Genomic DNA, 19,624 nt, shown 5'->3' on the forward strand with positions numbered 1-19,624 from the left:
TATGAAAACAGCAGATATGAGCCACACAAACATATTTTTCCTCACCACAAAACTCCACAGTAAATTACTCCAGTCCCAAAGTACACCACCAATAATAGCCTGGAAGACACAACTGCATCTACCTCATGATTTAGAGTAGTTTATTGTTTGGCCATGAGCTATTTGCGGGGTGGTGATGTCGAAACATGGCAAGATATTAGGTTTTCATAAACCAAGTGCCTAGTTTTTGCATGCCACAATGGAAAAATACTACCGCACATAGAAGAGTCATATGATTTAGGTAACTATTCATACATAATGAGACGAAGATATTACGCATGCATTAGAAATACAATAGCTAGGCAATGTACTGAGATTGCCAGATGTTGGTTATAGTGGCCACTCTACAAGTACTCTTCCCTACACAGAAAACCAAACCATGAACATACAAAGCTCTCAAGAGCCTAATGACTGAGATGATTCTGAAGGAAAAGAAACCCTATTTGCTCTTTGTGGATCTGAATTAGCATGTGCTGAACTGCTAGTAATGCCTGTGATGACGGGTTGGGAAATGTAGACAAATGAAGCATAGCCGAACAGTACATGGTGTAATAAAGGTAAACAGCAATGCCAAGGGCTGCCACTCCTCTCTCATAATTTGCTATAAAAGCGCAGATGGCACATTCAACAACACCACATATCCCCAAGTTATCATATCACGCCATGATATAATAATGCCGCGCTGCCATGGCAACCCAGCAAGCCTATTAACGAGGCTTTATTTCTCCTTACCCCCGCTGAGTCTGAATTGCCACACTTCTAAATTATAAGTATCTCAGAGCAAAGATTTCAGCACGAGCTGCTTAGCGTAGGTCTATATCTCAGACGAACAAAGGAAGTATGGAATAATGCTTCAGCTGCTCCTAATTCAAATGCAGGAAACTGAAGCCAGGACTCTCATATGGTTCAGACATCCTTCTCTGGCCTGGAGTTCGACAGATGCAATATATCTGTGTCACGTGTTAACTGGTGTTGGTTGTTATTTTTAGGGTCTTGAGAAGGTGCGTCCCAAGACGACTTCGTATTTTTGACAAATATATTCATTTTCGAAACTATAATCAAATATTATCTTGAATATTCTGTAAGAATATTAAACGACCAATACACATTTAACTACAATAACCGAATGAGAAAAACCCTTTTCTATTCTTATTGTTGCTATTATGGTATTTTTTCATAGTAGTAATTGTTGCATTAATCAATATTAGTAGTACCACAATTATAATTATCATTATTATTTTTATTACAATTATTTTGCACTACTGCATAAATTTTGTTTGCTTCTTGTTAAAACTTACTTAAAATTACTACAAGGTAATGAAAAACATCACTGATGTATAATTATTTTCATAGCAAGTTGCATTCGAGTTATATGTTATACTGAAAATCCTGCCCAATCTGGCAACCCTGAACAGGTTGCAGGCTCTGTGAGAACAGCAATGATCAGAAGGGCTGAACGATTCGGGCAGCTTTTCTAAACAACATTATTACTATGATTTTAATTGCAATTACTTTCTATAAATTGAGCTCCATGCTTGTTGTTGCCCAAGAAGACCAGCATATCCATTTCTTCTGTCTTGAGGTTTAATTGCTGAATGTAGAATGCCAGACTGCCAGTTATGTGTGGTTGTGTTGCACACAGCACATGGGTCATTATCAAAATCTTTCACATTAGACTGTGAATAAAGACAGCTTAATCTAGCAGGACAGCAAGATACAAAACACATTTAGATCATTAACATGGTTACATTTGTCTTTTATATGCATATTATGTTTATTTTCATATATAGACAACATCCAGACACAGGGTGCATTTTAATGCCAAGTGTAAACAGCCTCAAATTCACACAAAAAATAAGGACACTGCCAACATAAGTCCAACAAATACAACAGAAAATCTCAGATCACATTCCAAAATTCTAGTCTGTTGCAATCAAATACAAAATCTTTACATGAGCTAACATAAAACTAAGTCTCAGATGTAATTCTGTTCCACTGTTGACCAAAGAATAAACACAGCTGAAAAACAGAGACATAAACAATGCGTATATTGTGGTGTGTGGTCCAGGCCTCCACCCATAAACACATATAAAACAAGTGACACTTTACTCACTGCATATGCACTAACACTACACTCTACACTACACTACACTAAAAAAGATGGTTCTTCATAGGTTCTTTAGTAAAGGCGATGGTTCGATTTAGAACCATGCGTTCTATATAGAACCATTTTATGCTTAAATGGTTTCGCATGGTGAAATGGTTCTTCAGACTGAGGGAGAATATGTTGCATATGGTTCTATACAGAACCTTTTTTGAAATGGTTCTATACAGCACCAAACAAGTGTTTTTCTACTGTTAAAAACTTAACATCGTAAACACTTCTTGGTGCAATATATAATTATTTTCAATAAGGTTCTATATAGAACAGTCTTCTCCAATTGTATCATAATACTGACCGCAAAAGAATCTGGTTTTGGGTCGTTGTACCCTTTATCCATTTGCATTTAGGGCACTAACTGCTAGGCTGTATGCAATCTGTAGCATGTGTTACTGAACATTTTTGTTGCTCACTGATAATTTTACAGCCACAGACTCTCTCACAATGCATATGTGCCCAAGTACAAACTACTGCCTGCCAGGCTGCTGCTTTCTTGGTTAAAAGTGCAGAAAGTTCATTTTTTGCCTCTGTGCTCTGATAAGCACTTTAAACTTAATGCTACAAGGTAATAAAAACCATCACTGATGTATAATAATCACTGAACCATGAACCATGGGTATAATAGACCTTAGAAACTCATTCAGCATTGTTTTAAACATAAATTTAAGGTAAGGTAAATATTAATTTAAAAATGGTTATTATCATTCAACCCAACCTTATTTACTTATTCACTATTGCTGTAGTTTTTAAACCAAAATTTAAGGTAAACATTAATCAAAAATATCCTACACAATGTCCTACACAATACCCAGCCTTTAAAAAGTGTGCATAGTGTGAGTGACTTTGGGATCCTTTGGTGTAGGTGAATGACTCTTGCCCATGTATACAATAAGCGGGGTCTTACCATTACGGAGGAGTTGCGTCTGGAGCCAACAGGTGTGGTGGGGAGTGAGTTGAGGGAGGAGCTAGCATTCAGCTCCTCTAAACTTATATTGTCAGATCCGTCACTCAAACCACTGCTGATGGAGCTACTCTCATCCCACCTACAAAGAGACAGAGAGAGGGAGAATTAAATTAGCACACATTCATTCAATTTGAATTAGAACTAAATGGTCACTGCCTACGAGGCGAATGAAGAAGCTTATAAAACACCCGCAGGTTGCTGACCCACTGAAAGTGTATCATTTTACTTATTTTAGAAACAAGCAGTGGGACAGCAGTAGTATGGGAAAACCTCCATGGTGTGAGGATCCTAAAGAGTCAGCTGACTTCACCATATGACCAGAGTGAGAGACCGAGCCAGTCTGCTATCAAAACTCTTTGAGCCATGCTGAGCACCAAGCTGCTCATGAAGCTTTATGTTCAACAGTCTGGGCTTTACAGAGAGCACCTTTCCAACAGACAACGGCAAAACATGAATGACCACGCAGTATGTGACACTTATGACTTTGAGAGGACTGAGAGATATCACTGGCTGTACAAAGTTGGGCCACTTCAACATTCTGGCTCGGCCCACCAGCCTGTGGGTCGTCCATCTGTTTTGAAAGAGGACAGCATGGTTGTTGCTAATCAGACTGGCAGGATTCACCTACTGCCCCGTATGAGTGCAGCATGATTCACACCATCTTACACTCAGGTCATGCAGAGGCCACACACTCAACCACACATAGATGCACTTTTGCTGCATGATGTACTGCTTATTAATAGCTATCACAATATTAGAGGCCACAACATGGCAATGAGTGCTCCAAGCAATCATTGAATGTTTTTTATTTTAAAAAAGAAGAGTCTGTTGCCCAAGTGGTCGATTGCCTTGGAGATTTTTGTTTTTTTTTGTTGCATATTTTTCCCTTTTGACAAACTGCCAGAGCAACTGAATTTTCACACATTCCTAAATATGCACCATTAATAACACAACTGATATTTGGTTGGAAATAGGACCGCATCAAATCAGATTCTCTTAGAATTCTCCAACTGTAACCACTGCGTTAGCTAATGTGACAGCAATGTTCTTATAAGTGAAGTCAAGTTAATGTGTTAACATGTTTTACACACACACACATACACACTTTCTAAACCGCTTATCCTTCTGGGTCACAGAGTCTTCTGGGTTGCTAGAGCCCATCCCAGAGCCTTTGGGTGGGAAGGCAGGATACACTCTGGACAGGCTGGACAGGATACACTCTGGACAGTCCATTGCAGGGCTTAATAACATGTTAACGCAATAAATTTTTACTGCCACCACTTTTGAAAATGTTGTTAATCCATTTTTCTAGTTTGACTCTTAAAACCATCTGCACTTCTAAGCCTGAACTCCATCTTCTAGCAAACTCTTGCTGTGACTTTGTAGCCACTGTAGCCCTCTTGTCTAGTCCCATTGATGGATCGCTTTATAAATATAATTGCAACAACTGATCCAAATGTCATACTGTAATGTTATTATATGTAGTAATATAACAGCAATATGATACTTTGATCATATCATGCAGCTCTAATATGCACAAGTGCACATCTAAAGTTTCTAGGTGACTGAAGAGGACTGAAAGCTGAGGAAGTGGGGCAAATACACAGTGACAGCTGCTGACAGCCCAGACTAGTACGCTACCTCCCTGACACGCTAACACACCTGGTTTAGGCCAGGCCACATTCTGCCTCTCATACACCAACACAAAGCTCAGTCTCTGCATGAAGTGCATTTAGATGAATGAACACAGTTTAAATGAAGTGAATCTGAGAACTGGGATAATAGATACAGCACAGGCAGAATTAGGTCAAGCTAGTTTAACACATTTTCCATCATTCTGCTAGGGATTCATTTCACAGCTAAGTTCTCTGATGCTCTTTAGCAGTTCATGGGAGGACAGTGAAGTTCCTCAGCAAGACTTTCTCTCAGCCTCTTCATCTTCATCTGCTGTGGTTGGTAGATCCCTTATTATGTTGTCTACATGAGTGCGGCTAAGTGGAACATCTCTAGTTCAAGTCTTCAGTACATGTTCAGTAATTCTCCATGTTTCATCTCATTTCTCCTAATCAATCATCAAAGTATCTCCTACGCTCAGACGTTAAAAACAAATGGACCCGAATGAAATCAAATCGGATCGCACAATTTTACAGCTGCTTTTCTACCATCAAACTAAATGCTCACGATTAACAAACCACCTCAGCTCAGCTCAATAAAGAACTGCAATCCAGCCTTCGCTTTTTTAATAGAGCCACTTTAATTGCTCCATCTGTCACTGTAATGATATTCAGCCACAATCAACACATAAACAAACAACGCTATTTGAAAAGAACATAGAAGCACCTTGAGAATCACACAGAACAAACCGTCCATTCTATATTGTCTCTATCCTGCTGATTCATCTAGCAAGGTCAATACTTCAGCTAGATATTTCAGCTAGATGAAAGCACTTAGTGGCAGGTACTGCATGCTCTGCATCCTCATAAAACGTTTAAGAGTGCTCTGTATTTGAGTGCACTTCTTTTTTCTTTAAATGCCTCTCATTTGTACTTGGCATTTGTAGGCAACAATCAGCATTGCAGGGATACTTCCATCCCATCTCTCCTGCAGAGCCTAAATTACTCAGTGGTTAAGCTGAGTCTTCACCAATGGAAAAAGGGAATTATACGTGCCAAAGTGTCGGGGGAGGACAAAAACAGCCTGGCGAATCTTGGAAGGCCAAGTTAAGGAACAGGCAGTCTGCGTTAATCACAGGTTGTGAGGGCCGGGGAGAGAATGGGTATTGCCTACAGGGCTCTGCAGCTGCACGGCTCCCTGAACACCGCAGCACAAGAGCACAAGAACAAACATCATCTCTCCTTCTCTTTCCACAGAGGTTTCCATTTACACTCATTCGAAATGCAAGGGTGGCACTCTGGAGCCGGACAGGCTGTAAAACAATGTGTCAGCAGGTTTCTGGGCTTTGGAGTGGAGGTGATATCACAGCACGATATTACAACTGCGAGGGCAAAAGAACAGGTCATATCAAAGACTAACACACAACACAACACAACATATACAAAATTAATTTACTGATTCATTAATTAACCACATTTAATCATGTAGCTAGTGTATGTCAACTATGGAGCAGATGGCTTTTCCTCTCTCTTTTGTCTGCAGGGCACTTCTTCAAGACCTTTTTTAGGAACTTTTTGGGGATGCTTTTTGCTGAGTGCCTTATGTTTTTAAAGAATGTATCTAAATTTCAAATATATTTGAATACTGGACAAACAGACAAACATGATCCCATCTGACAGCCCTATCATGAACCCGGTATCATGAATCAATTCAAATCATGGGCTCAGTGTATTGTTATACCCTACCTACAGTTAAGCCAACATGTTTAAAACATAAATCCCAGACAAGTGCATAGTTGAAGAAAAACCTCAAGGCTGTCCATAGACCCAAAACTCAAAGTTACTGTGCAATTCAACTTGTTATTTCTAAGTAAACACCACCACTATAACAGACCAGATAAAACCAGAGTACTGAACGCAACAGAAGAAACTCCATCAGAGTCTGGGCCGAATGGGACAGAAGTTTACTCCCAGCTGAGTTTGGCATCCTCCAGAGGCTCTCTCTGTCTCTTTCTGAGCTGAAAGACAAAGTGGCAGACCACTGCTTTCTCCACACTCAGTGAGAACCCCATAAATCTCACTTAGTCATTTTACAGCTGCGAAAGACAGCGCAACGCATTTCCAATGTCTGCCAGAAGGCCACCAGGCCACCACATGCTGGTCTGGAGGAAAACAGACAAGAAGGAGAAGGACAATGGGACAAGTGGTTGGTTAGGTGTGTCTCTGAAAAGGGGTGATTTTGCTTGTCGTGCTGAACTGTGACATGATTTATGTGTTTCCGTGTGTATAAACGTAGAATTAGGATTGAATCTGGTACAAGAATAAGTGAACAGCTCAGATGAAAATACAATTATGTCCAAGGAAAATGGTGTGTCACTGTTTTAATAACTCAATAAACCCTAAAGTCAGGGTCAAAGTTAACTATTAGAAGGAAAAAAGGCAGAAACTCTTGGACTTTCCACTAAAAAGAATCACATTCCTCTACAAAACTGGGTCTTAATATTAGGCCGCTGAACCATGAACACTCAATTCAAGTATTAATAAATTGAGCAACCCAAACTTAAGATACTAAACTAGGTCTGCAATGTTTATACAAACTCTAACTCCCACAGAAAAAGTCCAAGTGCGGACAAGTACGGAGGTTGTGTGTTGATGTATTGGGGCTATTTCTTTTAATAGGCCCTAAGGGTGCATGAGGCACTGATTCAGAGTGTCTGCTTTCAGTGTGTAAAGACGTTTGTGTGTGAGAGAGTGAGAAAGAGAGCAAAGGACTGACAGGCAGTGAGGGAAAAAAAGGAGCAAGCTGGTCAGCACTAACTGACCCCAGGCTTGAAAAGGGGGTGAAAATTAAGCCAATGTTTTTGCTGGACTGGATCCAAGCTGGCTGGTTGATTTGTACTCTAGTTCTATGATTAAAAAATGAGAAATGACTCTGAGTGGGAAGGCTGTTTGGGTTTGAAATATCAGTCAGGGAGGGGGAGTTATTATTATGGTGCACTGTACTCCTCCCCAAGTTCTACTCCCATTGCCAAAAGCATCAGAGGCTTTTTGTGACAACTCCCACTTTTCATTATTCATGCCAACTGTGACTGAGTTTACACCCTTTTCAGTCAAGCACATTTTCCCCATCCATCAGAAAAGTCATAACTTTTACGTCTAAGTTGTGGGGAACTGTTCAAATTATGCACAATGTAAAGACTGAGGTGTAAACAAAGTCATAGAGAGCAGTTTGATGTGAAATCAAATTTCTGTTCTGGAGAAACATACAGAGCCTGAATTGTTCACAGCAGTTGTAAAATGAATCAGACTAATCATCTAAAGTGTTTGATGCCTCATCAAAGAAGGTATTATATGAACTGGTAATGCTGCCTGATGTCATGAAACACACCTTTATGATAGTTTCTGAGACAAGCTTTTGACCTAAAACATTTTTGCAGGTTGTTATAAAGCAAAATAATACCCAAAAATGTTCCAGATTTATTACTATTTCACCATCAACATTACATAAAAAGCTTAAAATACACACAGAGATTCACTAGTTGTTATGTATAGTAAATAAAATGGCTATATTTCTGCTGTAGACGGTACTTGTACTGTACTCTCACCACTACTATAAAGAAATCTTCAGCTGTAAGTTCCTTTAAAATACACCATTTTACATCAAACCACTCAGAAGGACTGTTTACATCTCAATCAAATTATGCAGAAATTTTGGAATTCCCCTTTAATACAAACAAAGGTCTGCGGGTTTATCTTTGTGACAAAGCTGAACAAGAACCAGACCTGTCCTATAAAACATCCAGCCTCCTCTTTATAAAGGAAGAAAAACTTAACTAGAGGTTCAGAACTAACCCAATTAACAGTGCGTGTTCAACTACAACCTCACCTTGACCTTAAACTTGGACTTAACAAGCTGCTGTATTCCTCTCACTGGTTTAGCTCAAACTAATCGAGACCACTTTTTCCTTTGAAGTAAGCTGAAGTCCAATCTGTAAAATGTCCAAACTTGCGAAACAAGTAGCAATGCTGTTTTAAACACACAACCAAACACCAATGATTAGTGGAGCGGAGTTGTAGAACTTTACGAGTGCTCCACAGGACGGGCCAGAGGTTAACATTCGGATCAAAAGGACTCTAACCTGCAGGGGGTCAACAAAATGATGAAAAGAGCAGATGAAAAGGAGCTCATATTTGGAAGTGACTAAATCTCAATTAAAATGCAATATACACATGTGGTTCTAATTCATTTAATAGTACCAATATGCTTCGAATATAAACACTATTACATAAGCACCACAATTTGGGGGTGTATGAAGCAATATGAGACAACAGCTAAACTGAACAGTGCCCTTACAGAAAATTATGACAGCATGCTTCATACAGGCTGCCCCAGGGAGGAGGAGTGGTTGTGATCTGGCACTCACTGTCACAGAGAAATGAAAAAAATGCAATGAGTGCTAGTGTCAGTTTAAAGCTACCTGTCCAACAGTTATTAGCTTTATCATGCTGTCAAAGATGGATTAGGACACCATTTGTAGCCTAAGCTTAAAAAATCCTGACACTAAAGTTTTAAAAGATACTCTGGTGTAACCCAGCAGAAAGAAATATTCTATATAAATGTCATTCTTAATCTCATCCCTAGACATTTGAAATCAGAACGACACTTGAGCAATGTTATCATCTCTCTGAAATTCAGAACCACCCTTGCATTTTCTTGTCCTGACAACTCATTTGTCCCTGACTCATCTCACTTCAGTCTGTATAACCTAGCTAAGAAAGCATAAGATCTCATCCTTCTTTCATACAACCCTCTCACCATATCAGAAATCCATTAGCTATTGCAGAAGAACTCATTCTTTTCTCATTTATCTCCAGAACGGCTTACAATTAAATGTTTATGTTGATCTCTTACTTCCTTGTTTTTTCCTGGGGGGGTTGGACAAAAAGAACTCAGAAGACAGTGATCCTTCTTGCATACAACACTGAGATCTGCTTAATTTCTCCAGAAACAAAAAGAGCTGGTCTTAAGACATTTTTTTCCATTGGGAATGTTCACTGAACACAGACCCTGGGGAGGAAACGGGGTCAAACGAATCGTATTTTGCTTTCTCCTGTTTTCTTTTCAGAAAGCTTACATTTTCTTCAGCCCATACTGCTTACTCTAAACTATTCAACATCACTGTGGGTCTGTTGTTCTTCAACTGCCCAGGAACTGAAGGCTGACTTACACAGCTGCATTTTCAGGAGATCAGAAGCTACAGACATGCTAAAGAAGGTAAAGACAAAGGAAAGGCCCACTGCTCACTGACAAAGCCACAGATTTCCTGGTGTGAGCATTTGTAAACGGAGAGACCGTTGACATTTCCATAACGGCTCAGAACAGTCATGTTCAGACGACAGTTCATAATGAACTTGGCTGAACTCAAGACAAGGAGGCGTAAAATTACAACACTAAGGGGAATTCCACTGATTTTTAAAAAATATATGCATTATTCTGTCTTCGTGATATAAACAAAGTCATTCAGAGTGGTTAGGCGTGAAATGGTTCATTGTAAAGACTTAGTCACAGTGGTGGTGATAGGAACCAGGGGTCATCATGTCCACAACACTAATATAGCCATTTTATTTACTACCAAAAGCACCAGTGAACCTAAATGTGTCTTCTGAGTTTTTATATGTAATGTTGATGCTAAAACAGTGGAAAATACGTTTTCTCTGGGGACTATTTTGCCTCACAAAGCCCTGCACGTACTCCTTATCCATGAATTGATTCAAATAAATGCCTTATCAAGACGTTTTAGGCCAAAACTTTATCACAATAAAACAACGTCTCAGGCATCAGGCAGAGTATTCATAACCACTTCGTGTAATAACTTTGAGGGAGCTTTCAGAGGTGGACGTCTGGTTCCTATCACCACCACTGTGACCCAGTAGGTTTCTCTAGAAAGGAGCATTTCACACCAAACCTCTCTGAAAGACTCTGTTTACATCTCAACCATTTAATTATGTAGAAATTTGGAAAAATTGGCGGAGTTCCCCTTTAGCGTTAGCTACAACATCTCTCACAAAAAACGCCGCACATTTTGCTAAACTACCACAAAGAAAACAAGGTGAAAAGGTCTACAAGTTCTAGTGGCTGGGCTGGTCTATGTAGAACTGCTGACTGAACTTCGACACTAAGCTGTAAATCACAGTGAAACGCGCCTGTTGAGACGTTTCTTTGTCTTTCTCTCTTGATAAAAACCGCTGTACTCACACCAGCCGGATCCTGCTCGACCTCACCGGCCGTTGGATATGACCGCGCGCGCTCATCTAGTCCATTCTAGTCCTCGCGCCCTGTATTAAGGCACGCGCTCGTCTCCTCTACACTCGCCTGCAGTTCAGCACTCGATTCAAACTCTCATTCAAACCATTCGAGCCGGAGGAGGAGTGTGTGTGCAGGGACACCCCCCCCTCCCCCGGAACGTCCACCGCGCACACCGGCATCGCTCTCTCTCCTAATGACACCCAGATGTAGCTCACCCTGCTCAGCCAGCAGCAAACTGTACAGCAACAGGATTACTGAGAGCCTGACAGGTAAATAATCACACCATATAGCGCCTTTAGCGTCCTGTCGGAAGTATCGTAATTACAAGATAAGTGCACGTGAACGCCACCACAGTGTCTTAATTACTAGCAGGAACTTCTTTTTGTCTGCAAGTGTCATTAAAGAGTCAAGGCAGCAGCTGATGTCTGGTTCTCTTTGAGTCTTTCAGTTGTGTTATACACGTAGACACTGCAGGCTTGTTTTTAGTTTAAAAGAGCAGGATGTGAGCATAATGCTATGTGCTACATTTAGCATCCTCTGCTTTTCATTCTCTTCCTCTGCTTGTCAGTAACATCCTCTCTTTAACGATGGACCCAGCCTGTCCATTTTGCTTCTGACCAAAAGCATTTCAACATATTTTCGCACGTAGGACCCCCAGACTCGAAAGCAGAAGCTTCTGAAGGGATAGCTGTATACTTAAACTGATTAGAAACTGCAAACTACTAGTAATACTGATAAAAAAAAGTAGCACTCACCGCTATTAGGAGACGCTGCGTTTAGTTGCGGTGCTTTATTTTCCAGCTGTTGGGGGCCACAGCCACGCTGTACACAAGTGAAGCTTATTTTATCTCTAACAACTCGTTCTCTACCAAGCTCCCATGTCTCTCTCTCTTTCTCTCTCCACACACACATACACAGACCCCCAGGGCTGTTCCTAGCCCCACTCCTCCAAGGGGTGATAGGAGTCCACAGCAAAATGAACCAAGTACAATAAATGCAGGAGAAGACATAATCTAAAACTAACATGCCAAAAGGTTCCTTAAACACACTACACTTATTATTATTATTATTATTATTATTATTATAATAAATATACCTTTTACCTTTTTCAGTTTGCAGTTGCTATACAGTGGCTCCAAAAAGTATCTGGACATTTTGCCATGTGGAAAAATGTGTGCATTTTTATTTTGTTAGGAAACTAAATGTTAAACCAAGTGTCATTTATTTTAAACAGACCGTTCCACTGTATTTTTCTTTTTGGCAAAGTATTCTTTTAAAAGGCAGCTGGTATAGTAACACAAGCTCACCAACACCACTGGAAGAAAAACAACTCCAGCCATCAGACATTAATGTTTCCACCATTACAATACTGCAAGTGCAGTCTCCAGACTTTTCCTACACAAGGATTTAGCAGACGCTGTGCTAAAAGTGTTTTTCTTTGAAGTTAACTTCATTAAAATTTACCAATGGTTAAATGCTTAAAGTCTCTAAACACTTTTTGGGGGCACTTCATGCACATTTGGAACTTAATAATCTTATTACCCCCCCAAAATGGCAGCACCTGACATTGTATACAAACAGTACTGTGCAAAAGTCTAAGGCAGGGGTGCACAGCTCCGGTCCTGGAGGGCCGGTGTCCAGCACATTTTGGAGGTTTCCCTACTCAAACACACCCACTTAACCTGGCAATTAACAAATAAGTGGAATCACGTGTGTTGGACCAGGTAAATCAACAAATTGTGCTGGACACTGGCCCTCCAGGATCGGAGTTGTGCACCCCTGGTCACCTGAGAAAATGTTATGTAAAGCCATTAATCTAGGCATTAAGTATTTATTTATTTGTTCAAAAAACTAAATATAAATAAACAAATAAACAAGTTGCCATTTAAACCTTAATTTATCTAATCAGTCCTTCATTAAATGAAATCAGGTGCTGCTGATGGAACTGAATGAATTCCTCCATTGGCTGGAGTGAAGCGAGAACTCCATAACTAAACCTGTATACTGCTAAACATATTAATAATGTAATGTCTTACTGTAATTATGTTTATTTGTATTTATTCTAATGTTATATACTGTTTTACAGGTAACAATACATGTACTTACTGCTGAGATAAATAGTTTAAAACAGTCTTTTTTGGCTGCATAAGACTTTTGCACAGCATTATATTTGCAGTTGTGAATTCTCTATGTATATATAATATATCTATGTACTCACTTGCATTTGAAAGTCTCTCCCAAGTCCCAGTAGTTGCTTTCTGTCCAGGATCAGATAGCAGATATTTTGTCATCAGTTTAATTTAAAGAGTACTTTAAATTTACAGCACATACATTCTAACTAAATCACACTGATGGGGCTGTTTCATATCAGAACACTGACACGGCAATTTTCAGGATTAATCTTAAGTCTGGCCCTCCCGAAGCCAAAGACAAAGAGACAAAGGGCTGCCCCTTGCCAAATGGGATCTTGCTCAAAAGCATGTTGAGATGGACAGATGGGACAGATATGCTTTTAGCAGTGAATCACAGTCGGGTATAGCCAGTTTTATATGGGCCAGTCAGCATTATGTATAACGAACTATGGCTGAGGAACGAAACAGGATACAAACTTCATTTCATATTTTAGCCAGGGCTTCGGAGCAGTAGAATGAACGCTGCCCATTTACTCTTCCATGTCACTCTCCAGAAACCCAAATTTATACAGTTGTGCAGATTTTACTTTAATCACTTCACCACGCTTCATGTTTTCATTCACCTCAACTCTAATCCTGGTCATCACGTGAAACGTTTAGACCGGGCCAGTAATAGAGAGATGTAATGGCTTTTCCAGACGATAGCTCGCGCCACACGTAGCCTAACACTGCAAGGCTTTCCACACATTCATCACTGTACATCTTTGAAGTGGAGAGTTTCCTCCCTCTACGCAAGAGACCTGCAGGGAGGCCTGGCAAGGATTTGCTCTAAAAGCGGACTCAATGAGCTCCAGATGAAAGAGAGAGGAGTAGAGGAACCTGGAAATGAGTGATCGTCATGAGAAAGTTAGAGCTCAGCCACGACGATCCTGGACAGACGGACTGGAATTTGGAATTCAATTGGAAGTGAGTCCTTTTTTTTCTACAGAAAATCAAATAAATGCACAGATGTTTTCTGGTGGGACTTTGTACTTTCTTCTTTGGCCTGTAGTGTCAAACTCTACCTAATCCAGGAGAGCTGTGCAGCTCTGGACCTGTCAAGACAACGCAGAGCTTCAGACTGCTTTTCCCAGCACCACCTTACTGACCATGCCTGACCCACAAACACACACTCCGTGTGTGGCCCAAGACGACTCCGCATCCTGTTCTTTCATGAGCCTCTCTATCATTCAGTGCTGAGCAAACAGCGACAGTAGCAGGGGGGCCTGTGAAGGCTGGACACAATGACACACTTTAGGAGGCAATGAGTAGCACAATCTCAAAACCACACCCACTAACTATAACTTACAACATTAGAGGCATTTAATCATCTACTTCATGTAAGAGCACTGCGGTAAACAAGGGCAAACAACTTGGTCAGACTCTAAAGGGCATAGAAGGGTGTTTGTAATACAATATACACCACATCCAAGATTCACAACTATTCATAACTATCTTTCAAATGCACTTCCAAAGCAAAAAATAAATACATTTATAAATTTACTAACCAGGTTGCCTTAAAATCTTGAGTTAGCAATAGTTGAACTTCTATAAAGAAAAAAAAATAATAATAATAATAATTAGAATACAGCTCAGTGTTGTACAATGATACAGGAAAACAGGAAAAAAACAAATACTTCTAGAAAAATAAATACTTAAAAAAATAATGAAGTAACAATAAAATAAGTATAAAAGATAAGCTACTTATGAAACAGTAATAGTAGCACATAATAAAAAAATCTAAAATATAATCTAATTATTTTAATAAATAAAAAAGCAAATATTTGCTTTTTAAAAAGTCAAATGATCTGAATAAATCTAGACTAAAGTAAACATATCTTTTAAGCTATTTTTTTAATTGCTAACTGAAGATGCATGTTGCAACTATTCAAATAGTAAGTTAACAGAACAGTTCATTTACCTTTAAAAATTTTATTGTAGCCCTGATTCTAACTTTTTACAGCTGAAACACCTTTTTGTGCAATGTGGAATACAGAGATTTGTCTTCTAGGACACTATGGACCTCTGAAGTTATGTGGTCATTCTGTAGTTGGCTTCATTCCTGTGTTAGGAACTCGGGGTCTGAGCTGGATTTCTCAGTGAAAATGGTGTTTTAAAAAACACTGCTATTGCACTCTGTGGAGTCAAAATACAAATACTGCTACTTACAAGCTAGCACTGCTGCACACTGAACTGACATTACACTGGCAACCTGTCCAGCAAGATTTCTCAAGTGTGGCAGTTAAGTTGTTTTGGTGGTAGCAGCCTGTAGTTTCAGCAGCTGGTGTTGTATAGTAGTGTTAATGTTTAGAAGTTGCCTTGCTTTCATGTAACATCATTTCAATATACAGGAACATTAGCTTGCTTGAATCATGGTTCTAGCAACATTCATGTTTCAACACATAAGGATAAATACAACAATATTTCGTGAGTTCTTAATATGGGCATGACACCAACTACAGACTTTAGTGGTCTATGCTAATTGATTTATCCATGCTCCACCCACAAATGCAGTCTTTCATATCAAATGTCGTTAGGTTGGCTTTACATAAGCTTTATATAAGGTTTACCAACGTTTGCAGAAATTCCATTGAACATAATTATAAACTGTAGCGCACAGCTCAGTTTTTGTCAAAACACCAAAATTTTAACCACATTATTTATTTATTTATTTTTTGGATGCATATGATAAGTTAGACTGTTAGGTAGGGCTAGACCAGAATATTCGACTATTCCAATATCCATTCGTTGAGTAGATATTCCGTTTATAATTTTGGGATTCAGATATTTGTTGGTTTTTGTGGGGTTATTTTGCTAAAGGTAGGCTATCAATAAAGGCAAAATGCAAAATACTTTAATGTTTAGGGTTCTCAGGAGAAACTTCGACGGCTCAAGATTACAGTCCATAACATAGCTTTATGTTTAATTTGCAGTGCTAAACACAGCCTCTCCAGCACTAACAGCTAAAAACCCAGCCTTCTGCTCTACTTTGGAGAACCCACCACATCACCCCTATTCAGGGTCTTTAACATAAAAGTCCTTGTACGACTGAACCTAAAACAGCCCAACATAAATAATTCTTCTCTTTAAAAAACTACTTGCAACACAGCATGGCGACACCACAATATATTTTTGTCAGCACATTCTTGTACTTTACTTGTACTTTTTTAATCGCACTGTTAAAATGTGAAAATATAGACCATCTCAGCTCGGGCGCCTGACATCCTGCTCCCTCACAGCAGTGAACGTCACGCTAACGCGGTTCTAGACAGCATGTATTCCCAGGGTGGCTGCAAACAGTGCCCTGGACCATTACTAGGGCTGTGATGTATGTCCCTTGTACCACAAGCTAGACCACCTCCGTGAAGAGCTGGTTAACTTGTGCATGTACTGTGCTGTTACCCCATAGCCTGCCACTAAGAGTGTTTAGCGGGCCTGGTAGATGGAGCGAAGAGCTGTTAGCGCCGCAGCACTCTGTGAGGATAGCAGCTAGCCTGGAGATTCAGGTTTTACAGCGGATGAAACCGTGGATGTGCTTTCAACACTTGGATTTTTCTAAATGACTTTCTTAATATGGTTGTCTGAAATTAACAAGTGAATACCCCTGAGCGTAACATTCTGGCTAAAGAGCAAAAATAAAACTTTTTACAAAATCTGGCAACCATTTGTTGACTACGTGAAAAATGTGCCACTAGATCAGATAAACTGTTGAAAATCTATTATGTCAGTTATGCCTTCTATCTCCCTTCCTTTTTTCCTTCCCTTGTCCAATGTATGCTTATTGATGTATCCCAGTAGAGTCTGGCTGCAGACGTGCACTTTCAGTCAGATGCACTCTCAGCCCCAGTGACGTCACGTGCACACGCACTGTCCACCACAATGGCAGAAGTGGCTCAAACGCATGTTAAGTTATAGTGAACAAGACCCTCATATGGTGCAACGTTTGTGTTTCCAGTAAATCTACATTTCATCAATGCAAGCAATTTAAGGGATTAAACAGAGCAAAAACAACACAAATAAGCTACACTCGTGCAGCTGTCTGTCTAGTGTAGGTCTGTTAATCTATGTTGTTTGGACCTCAGATAAATAAGCGTACATGTATCTATTACAACACCACTCAAAATCACCATGACAACACAAGTCTGACCAATGGCGGTGACCCAGAATTGTTTATCTAAATCATGGACCCCAAAGAAGACAGAAGCAGCTGACACTGTGGGCGAACACTGTCAAGCTGTTTCAATATAGTTATTCATGGCCAACAACACAGCAGAGAAGTCTTTACGCAGCAGCATCTTCAGAGCAGTTCAGCGATGAAGCAGCATCTTCAGACAAACTACATATATATAATATTTGCTTTGGTGTTGTTTTGTTGTGTTTACAGACAGCAGGGCAGACTCTCCACACTCGCTGTCTCGCTTATTCCTCACTATCAGTGTGCAGGTTTGGGGCGCTGCTATCAGACGTCTTTATCGCTCTGCTTATCTGCGCCCACCACTCAGCTGCTACTGAGAAACATGGCCATCGTTCACCATATGTTCCTCTCAGCTTTGTTCCTCAACTAACTGAAATACAAACAGCAAGGGATAGAGATAAAACATAGAGATAAGAAAACTATGATCATGTACCAAAGAAATGATAACAAGCCCTTTATATGGTCTGCACCTGTATTTTTCATCGAAATGTATTTCACGTAAACTGGCTACAGGACAGGGACAGCGAGGAGGAGGAAATTAGTTCTGCAAGTAAAAGAGAAAATCAATATGAAATACATCCAGAAATAAGAATCCAGATGGTGCTCACCAAGCCAGGTGGCATAAACATGTCTGAAAAATCAATACAACAAACCATACTCCTGCACACACATATGCACACAGGTTTATTACAATACTCGTAAAGACCTAAATCTCTTCAGGCCCAGGCCAATCACTAATCCTTTCACGACCACAACTTAACTTTAACCCTAACCAAAACTTAAGCCTAATATAGCCTATTTATAAGTGTAGGGAAGGCCGTTTCCACCAGGTGGAGGAGGAAACAATTGCCAACACTTTTTGTCTTTGTCATTTCTGGCAGCAGGAAGCTCACAATTTTGACTTAGTATTTAAAAATAATGACGTATTTTCTCAGAATATTGACTTACTATGTTGAACATTTTCATATTTTGACAGTATCTCAAAATCCTCAGGGAGTAAGTCGTTATTGTGACGTACTATATCAATGTTTCAAGAAAATAAGTCATTATATGGAGATCAAAATTATGAGAAAACAAGTCATTATTTTGTGATACTAAGTCAAAAATTTGACATACTGCTGCCAAAAACAGAAGGTGGGAATGGGCTTCTATAAAAGTGAGATCTAACTTTTTTTCGAATTCTTGCAAGGACATCTGCTGAATGTAAGAAAGATAAACACACACACACACACACACACACACACACACACACACACACACACAGCCCCATTACTCACAGCTATAACATTTATTTACAGAGAGGTCACATATCAGAATAAAAACACGTTCAGTGTACATGTGTTTAATTTAATGAAAGACAAGCATATGATGTCACTGAAGGGTCTTATTAATTTAAATGCACTTTGCGTGTTCAAATGCTGACACAAAATCTTAAATAATCACCATATTTAGCTCTTGGGCGTGCCACTATGAATGCCTTTCACTTTACGAGTTTGTCTTTGGGTGGCCTGCAGGGGTTAGAAGCTTGAGCAATACCTTATATATACAAACTGAAAGTCAAAGGTGACCTTTTACTCATTTTTTCAACTTTTGATAATACTGTTTAGAAGAACGCACATATTTCTTTTGTACAGTGCCAAGATGTGGGCTACCATTACAGACTGAAGTCAGTCTGCCTAATTTGTTTGCTGTTCATCAAGAGTCAGGACCCCTGCAGGACCACCAGTGTACAGATATTATTTGGGTGGTGAATCATTTTCAGTACTGCAGTGAAACTGACATGGTAGTGTGGGTTGTGTTGGTATGAGTGACTCAGTCACAGCAGTGCAGCTGGAGTTTTTAAACACTGTGTCCACTCACTGTTCACTCTATTAGATACTCCTATTGTGTGTTGGTCATCCTTTACTCCTTCATCAGTGGTCAATTTCTGGCAACAGGATGCTGACCACAGGACACTGTTGACCGGATATTTTTGGTTGGTGGACTGTTCTCAGTTCAGCAGTGACATTAAAATATTTAAAAACTCCAGCAGCACTGCTGTGTCTGAGCCACGTCACTACCAGTTAGTGTCACTGCAGTGGGGGTTCTGACCACTGATGAATGGAGTAAAGGGGGGCTAACAAATTATGCAGAGAAACAGATTGGACAACAGATTACATTTGTTTGTAATTTCT

General features: G+C 39.7%; 1 protein-coding gene across 3 annotated transcripts in view; it reads right to left on the reverse strand.

The window, feature by feature from the left end:
* The window catches only part of nav1b (neuron navigator 1b), a 93,284-nt gene that overhangs the window by 32,781 nt on the left and 40,879 nt on the right, over positions 1-19,624 (reverse strand). For all 3 annotated transcript variants that reach the window (XM_036571262.1, XM_036571261.1, XM_036571260.1), the window contains exon 4: positions 3,105-3,243. In XM_036571262.1, the coding sequence (XP_036427155.1) occupies positions 3,105-3,243 (139 nt within the window). The remainder of the gene's footprint in view (positions 1-3,104; positions 3,244-19,624) is intronic.

This window comes from Colossoma macropomum, unplaced genomic scaffold (assembly GCF_904425465.1).
Source record: "Colossoma macropomum unplaced genomic scaffold, Colossoma_macropomum, whole genome shotgun sequence".
Lineage (NCBI taxonomy): Eukaryota > Metazoa > Chordata > Actinopteri > Characiformes > Serrasalmidae > Colossoma > Colossoma macropomum.